The 7,479-nt window shown below is 53.7% G+C and overlaps 1 protein-coding gene across 1 annotated transcript; it reads right to left on the bottom strand.

The window, feature by feature from the left end:
• Positions 1-3,516: 3,516 nt before the first annotated feature.
• NKX2-8 (NK2 homeobox 8) lies at positions 3,517-4,908 on the bottom strand. Its single transcript, XM_036251608.1, has 2 exons — positions 4,746-4,908; positions 3,517-4,073 (listed from the first exon to the last, which is right to left on the bottom strand). Exons 1-2 carry the CDS (start codon positions 4,906-4,908, stop codon positions 3,517-3,519), a joined length of 720 nt encoding a protein of 239 aa, XP_036107501.1.
• Between the last annotated feature and the right edge of the window lie 2,571 nt (positions 4,909-7,479).

Below are 7,479 nucleotides of genomic sequence, written 5' to 3'. Positions count from 1 at the left end.
GCAGCAAACCAAACCCCGAGTAGACAATTGGTGTCAAGACAGCAGCAGCAGATGTTTTTCTGGAAAAATGGTGGAATGACAGTCACAGGAAAATATTGTGACCTGCAAACAAGAGCTGTGTTTCATCGACAGCTGGACAAGAATGTACACAAACAGACACGGGGGAAACAGAGTGGCTGTGTCCAAAGGCTGAGGTTTGGTAGATGGGGAGGGAAGAGGGAGGGAGACAGAGACAAAAGGATGCTAAAAACATGTCTCTATCAGTTGGGAGAAATAAAACAAGAACAAAGAATGGAAAATAATTCCCACTGTGTGCTTAAAGGTATAAGGTCTGCAGTCAGAATGCTTGGGTTCAGATCCTTGCTGTTACTTTCTAGCTGTGTGACCGTGGATAAGTTACTTATAGCCTCTTTGGTCTTCAGTGTCCTCACCTGTAAAGTGGGAATAGGAGTACCATCTCATGGGATTGTTGCGGAGATTGAATGAGTTAACATGAGTAAAAAAACTTAGAATATTGCCTGGTCTACGGGAAACATTTAAAATGTTAGCAACTATACCGTGATATCACACGATCAGCTTCTGTGAGTGGCCCTGAGCTGTGTAGATTGCTTTCGGCATGTTCTCTCATCCTTCCAGGTTATATATAAAACAAGTTTATGATGGTTGGGGAGAATATGTATTGTCACCACATCAAAATTATAATTTTTCTCCTTAAGAGAAGTTTGCAGGGTGGTTTAAATGTGGGTTAAGCTGAGGACAATGGTAACATTTTATGAGGTTTACAACTGCTTTGGACAAGTCACTTACTCCCACACATTGAGCCTCAGTTTTTCTATCTGTAAAATGAGGCTATTACATATACAGTGCATAAGGTTTTTGTGAGATCAACTGTGAAAGGATCTAGAACAGTACGTTTTGATGTAAGTTTGCTGAGAGTGAATCTACCCTGTGATGTTGGTGACGGGTGATAGGTCTGAAATGCTCTCATCTAGGGAGGGAGGCCATTTTCACAGCTGCAAGGAGAGAAACTTTGGGTTTAGCTCTTCTTTTCAGAGCCTTGAAAAACTGATCTTTTAGGTCATCAAGAAAACTGACAGTTATACTTCTGCTTATCACAGGTGTAAACAGAAGAAAATGACAGCCTCAGTCTCTAAAACGGGTTGGTGGTGATGGACATTTTTAATTCCCATTTTAACTACCATTTATGGCTTTTTTTCTCTCTCTCTAAAGGAAAGGGTGCGAAGGAAAAAGAGAAAAAGAAAGCAGGTAATAGTTTATATCTAACGGCTCCGATGCTAATATTATAGGAAATGTCTGCCTTCCTCCTACCCGGGACACAGGCTGGCTTGCTGGTGGGCTTCCGGCTATGGCTCTGACCACCTTGCTGGGAAGCAGATACGTGTTTTGTTTTGTTTTTTTTTTTTATTGGTTAGACCTCTGGATGAATTTGGTTGAGGACATGCTCTCCAAAGAGCCTCCTGGGAAGAGCTTCTCTCCACAGTCCAGACCTCTTAGTCCTATAGGCCTCATTATTTAATAGGCTCTGTCCAATCTGCTTTCTCTGGAGCTCCAGGAAAATAAAAGGCAAGGAACAGAATAGGGTGATTTTGCACCTTCTTCCCAAGAACATTCAGGACTTTGTCACCACCAAGAGCAGAAAACAAGCTACCAATCTTTACCTCCATTCTTAGAAAACACACCTTCAAGAAGAAAGGAGCACCCAGCCAGCTGACCACAGGGACAAGTCCGAACTGTGGCCTTCTTCAGAAATCCTTTCCTCCTCTTCTTTCCCATCTGCTCTGCCAGGGCTAACTAGAAAGTCCCCAGGGCTATTTCCAATATATGTCTTACAATGTCCATGCTCCCTCCCCAGTAATCATTTATTGGGAAGAGGTTTTATGATACAAATTTGATAATCTCCCAGGCACACTGGCACTGTTCTAGTTGAAGTTGTAAGCCCCTAAAATTCAAGCCCTTTGTCTTTCTGAAGGCCACAAGGTTTAAAAAGATACCATTGTCCTCCCTAACACCCACTACATTGTCACCAGGGACTGATTAAACAGAGTCCTGAATCGAAACAGTGCGGATTTTGTCTAGGTCCTTTTCAGGCCTGACAATGCCCTTTTCAGCTCCCAAGACAAAAGGAGGTTTAAGGATCGAGATTCTTCTAAGATAACCACATCCATATGGAAGGCAAGGTGGCCAGCAGCTGAAGCCCAAACACCCCAAATCCCTTCCCCCTCTGCCCTCCTCTCTCCCCCCATTCCCCCAAATCTCAGGTGATAACACCAGCTAAACCACCCTTCCTCTTTCCTCCTGGAACAGGAGGGGCCCCAAACAGGCAACTGATAGACCTCACTGAGTCCTTGCTCTGTTCCCTGGATCTGATGCCCCAAACTGCTGCTCAGCTTCCTGCAGTGGGTGCCAGGCAGAGAGGCCCTCGCTTCCTCTCCCAAGAGTTACCACTGCATAGGAGGCCCTGCTGCTCCATTTACCGAGGCAAAGAGCAGTTGTGGGGGGCTGGGGGTGGGGTGAGTCACTAGATCCGCCAGTCTCGTATGCAGTGGGACCGCTCCCCAAACTGGTCCTCCCTCAACTAGCATCCCTAAGGTGAGTCATTCCCCACCACTCTTTGGTTTCTTCACCACGACACCACGACACCACGACACCACGGCCAGGTGTAGCACCCAAAAGAGGCAGGAATCACAGCTGCCAGGTGAAGCACTCCAAGGATTAACTGGGGGTTGCAGGTTCTCTTGGTGCTCTTTGGATCCCTGAGCCCTGGCTGCCGCAATCCAGAAACTGACTGCTTGCTGCCAGGCCGGGGCTGCTGAGGCGCAGAACTCTAGGCCCCCGCCCCAACAGCACATCTCCCGAGAATCCTTACGGAGAAGCTCATGGCCTGTCTTGGCCGTGGCCCACGGGATTGATTTTTGGTGTTTGAAATGCCAGTAGCTCCAGGAACCCAGCGAGGCCTCCACATCCCCTCTGGCCAGAACCACCTCCCACTAACAGGGACCCCAGAGTTGTTACTGCTTCCTTTCTCTCCCCACCACCCTCCATATCTTCCTAAAGCCTTGTGAGGACTTTGACCCAACTCGGGGTGGGCCTTAATTCACCTGGTCACGGAAAAACACAGCTCCCACTTACGTTCCCGGCAGGTGTGCAAGGGGACCTAACACTGCACATTTTATTCTAGTACCACAAAGAGGAAAAATATTCTATTTCTTTAAAAAATAAGTTGTTTCCTATACATATAAGGTTCAAGCAATAAAATATAGCTCTGAGGCTGGCGGTAGAGGGAAGAGGAGATGGGGGCCCGGTGGAATCTTGGTGCAAGTTCCCTACGCGCTGGCTGGTGAGAGCTAGGCACCGGACACCACCGCCGAAAGATTTTGAGCCAGCAGGGTAGCGAAGCCCCGGGAGCGCTCCAGGTCTCCGGCTCCAGCCCTACTCCGGCCGCAGAGCGCACTACAAAGTCTGGGGTAGCTCCAGTGCCCGTGCTCCGCAGCTGTCTCACCAATTCCAAGAGACCAGGGCGGGGGGCGCTAAGTGCTGGTAGGCGGGGAAGAGGCCCAGCGCCGAGCCGGGCCCAAAGGCGGCGTAGCCGGGCAGAGGGCAGGCGGCGGCCGGGGGCGCGCCGTTTTTGTCTTGGGTGACGATGCCCACGTCGCCGCTGCCTCCGCCGCACGGCTGCCCTTCGCGCACCAGCACCGGCACCACCACGTGGCGCAGCAGGCCGGGCGCGGCGCTCAGCTCCGCAGCGACTGCCAAGTCGGGCGACTCCACCGCTCCCGGCGCGCGCGTGCGCTTCAGCTTGTAGCGATGATTCTGGAACCAGATTTTGACCTGCGTGGGAGTGAGGCGCAGGAGGCGCGCCAGCTGCTCGCGCTCGGGCGCAGACAAGTAGCGCTGCTGCCGGAAGCGCCGCTCCAACTCCAGCGTCTGCGCTTTTGAGAACAACACCCGCCGCTTCTTCCTCTTCTCCGCGTCAGAGCTCGGGGACGCTGGCAGAGCCGGCGGCCGCTGCGACGAGGTGGGCGGGCTGGTCTCTGGGCTGCTCTCGTCCGAGGCTAGGGACAGCAAGGGGGACACGGCCTGGTGAAGCTCGCTGTGCGCGCCGGCTGCGTTTCGCGCGCGGGCCCTGAGCCACCGTCTGGAGGGTACACCATTCTCCCGTGGCTTTTGGGGTGAAGCCATTTCCTTCCCTGGGCCCACATCTGAGCACCCACCCCTCCGAATTCAGGGACCTTTAACGCCACAACCTGAGACCGAGTCCCCAAAAGAAACCCATCTGGGACTTTTTTTTTTTTAAAACAAGTCCACACTGGTCGCCGGGCTGGAAGAAGAATTTACCGCAAGCCGGCTCACCAACACGGGCCACCTCCAGGTCGAGTGCACTCGTTTGCTGAGGTTTGCAAAACCCTGAATCCAGTAGAGCTAAATTCGCGGACTCTGCCCATCCCGCACCGAGGACTGGAGAACGTGGTCGTGTTTTCAGGCACTTAAGGGTCTCGTCTTAAATATTTAAACATGTTGACCCCTAGAAACAGAACCCCAAGTACCTGGCGTTAGTGCCAGGCGCAGGAATCTGCTCTCAGAATATTCCGATTGAGGGATGCGTGGTTTAGGAGTCTGAGAACAGAGCCTACGGTTTCAACACGGAGGAAATCCAGCCCCGCGTGGGCCGGGCGCTGGGTGCTGTTCACCCCGTCCACCCCCGCAGCCGACCTCCGCTCACTCACACGCGTAGTGGCCGCTCTCGGATTCCAGCCAGGTGGGGCAGGGGCCGGGGCCGGGACCCACGTCGCGCAGCTCGGGTCCCCGACTCCGCAGGTGCTGCGCGTCCGGCTCTGGTAAATCCAGGAGCCTTCGCACGGTGAAGCTGAGGCGTCCAGCGGTGGTCATGGCGGAGGAGGGGAAGGAGGCGAGGGGCAGGTCAGGCTGGGAACCAAGGGGCGGCCCAGGACGCCGCTCCTACTGGTGGGTGTGAGAGGCGCACGCCATGCGCTGGCTGCCTATCTTATTAGCGCGCTTACAGCGGAATCCCTGCCTATATAAACAGCTCTTCCCGCCCGGGATGCTTTGAAAGGCGAGGTCCGCGTCTCCAGGGTGTTAAGTACCTGAATGAGTGCTGGACCAAAGCCCCGGCAAGCCCGGAAGGTGCCACCTCCGCCCCCTGCCCCGCCCCGTCCTCCGCCCCTCGGCGCCCCGTTACCTCCCAGAGGCAGCAGGAAGCAACCCTCGGCATTAGCAATTCTGTCTGATTAGCCCGAAGTGGGGACAGATAATGGGGATTGTTACCGATGAATAACATCTTGGGTGGCGAGCGGTGGCAACCACCCGCCTGCCCATCCCCAGCTTCCTACTCTCCTGGCTGTCACAGGGCCTGGCCCCACGGGAGCGCCGGGATGGCTGGGGGCGGTAAGGGTAGTTTTATGAGCATCCAGGAATTTATTTCCTGTTTGTTTATTCATCTAGCTTGTTTGCTAGAATGTTCGTTTCCCGCAATTATCCAGAAAGTGATTTACAGGCCGGCGTTAAAACTGGCACACGCTCTTTCTCTTTTTGGTTGGGTTCCTCTAAGGACTCAACGGCGGCGATAAGTTTAGTTTCAGGAGGGAACAGAGGAGTGGCCTAGCTTCTCTGGCCTCTGGGCCAAGGGTTTTAAAGGCCACTAGGACCCTCCCCATACCCCAAAGTTCCCCCACAACTTCAGGGGTGCAGGGATGGCGCTAGCAGCATCCGAGGAGCCCTAACTCACCCCCTTTTCCCCATACTGGCCAAGCAGTTCATTCCCAAGTGCCAGACTCCTTGGTCCAGCCGCACACAGTGAGCCCAGACCTGCTTCAGAGTTCACCGGCGGCGGTGTTTCGCAGGGCGGCCTACGAGGGCTTTGCGGCCTCTTTGGCATCGCTAGAACCTCTGGCACCACCTGTTTGCCAGGGCTGGGTGGTCTTAATTTCCAGCCCAGCGCCCAGAACCTGGCCTCTGCCCAAGAGCAAGCCTCCAGTCGAGGACCCCGGCTCCACTGCGGCTGCTGGGGCTGGTCAGGTAATGGATGCATCGGGAGAATTAGATGGGCAGAAAACAGCCTGCCTGGGGTTTCTTCGAGATCTTCTAGTCCCCACAACCCAACCCAAGGAAATGGTCAATGTAGAAGGCTCAGAGAGGGCCGGAATGGACACATTTTGGATGTATCCAAATGGATGACTTAGTTCGGACAAGTCTATTGCTCAGGGAATGCACTTTCAGAGGTCTCTCCTCTGGCAGCCGGTGGTTTGGGATTTTAGTTGTTAAATTTAGTGAGGGGCGTGGTGCTTGGGTAGCGGGGTCCACCTGAGCTGAACTAGGACCTGGCTCCCCTGCAGTTGCCACAGCGCCGCTGGGCCTGACGCACCCTCCTCGGCAGCCTCCCTGTCAAGCGTGCCCAAAGCTCCCGGGGCTGCGCAGCGCGCTGGGTGGTCGGGCGGAGGCAACCCCAATACAGGCCAACTGCTAGGCCTCGGACAAAGGGGAAATGGAGCTCGACGCCCCGGACCTGTTGGGAGCATTTGTTCCAGTCAAGATTTTGCATTTGTTCAGTCCGAAATAATGCGTGATTGACGCCTGCTCACAATGCACTTTAGCGGGCCGGGATAAATCAGAGCTTGTCCTGTGTTGTCATGGTTTTCAATGGGGTTCAATGGGATTGGGAGCACGATCAACTCTGCTGGCCGTCTCTCCGCGGCCCCTGCAATAGATTTATTAGTTATGTCTTTTTAAATAAGATTAAATTGAAATGACTTGGCTGTCCTCTCTGGAATGGGGAGGAGAAGGGAACTGTGGGTAGGCTGTTGGGGTGGGGCTGGGCGGGGATAGGGGTGCCTGGCGGAAGCTGGAAATACTGAGCTCACAGCGCCCCAGCACCTAAGTTCCAGCGTCCTGAAGGTTGGCCCAGGGCCTTGTGGATTTCTCTTGGCTAGAGCTCCAGGCCTGGCAACTTCTGCCAGCCCATCTCTTGAGAGAGATGGAGGGAGGGCACTGACAAAGGCTGTCCTAGGGAAGCATTAGGACAGACTCCGATTCGGGTCTGAACATCCCGAAGCAGCTGTGGCCTGGGAGTGCGTTGGCACCCAGCTCTGTCCCTAACTAGCTCTAATCACCTCCTCAATCTGAGCCTCTTTTTTTTTTTTTTTCCAATATTTTGTTCAGATAGAGTGGGAGGGAGAGAGAGAAACATCGACGTGAAAGGGACACATTGAGTGGTCGCCACCCACACAACCCAACCAGGGCCTGGAACCGAGATACGTGCCCTTAGCGGAACCGAACCCGGGTCTCTCAGGACCGCAGGCCAATGCTCTAACCGCTTAACCATACCGGCCAGGGCTGAGCCTCTTTTATGTCTCATCTGAAAGAGAGGAGATCAGATTGGATAACTTCTAAGAACCCTCCCAGTTTCATGATTCCACATCTGTGGAATTTTTCTAAAATCATCAT

Source organism: Molossus molossus, unplaced genomic scaffold (assembly GCF_014108415.1).
Source record: "Molossus molossus isolate mMolMol1 unplaced genomic scaffold, mMolMol1.p scaffold_m16_p_1, whole genome shotgun sequence".
Lineage (NCBI taxonomy): Eukaryota > Metazoa > Chordata > Mammalia > Chiroptera > Molossidae > Molossus > Molossus molossus.
Note: the sequence above shows the minus strand (reverse complement) of the source record. Positions and strands in the feature narration are given on the sequence as shown.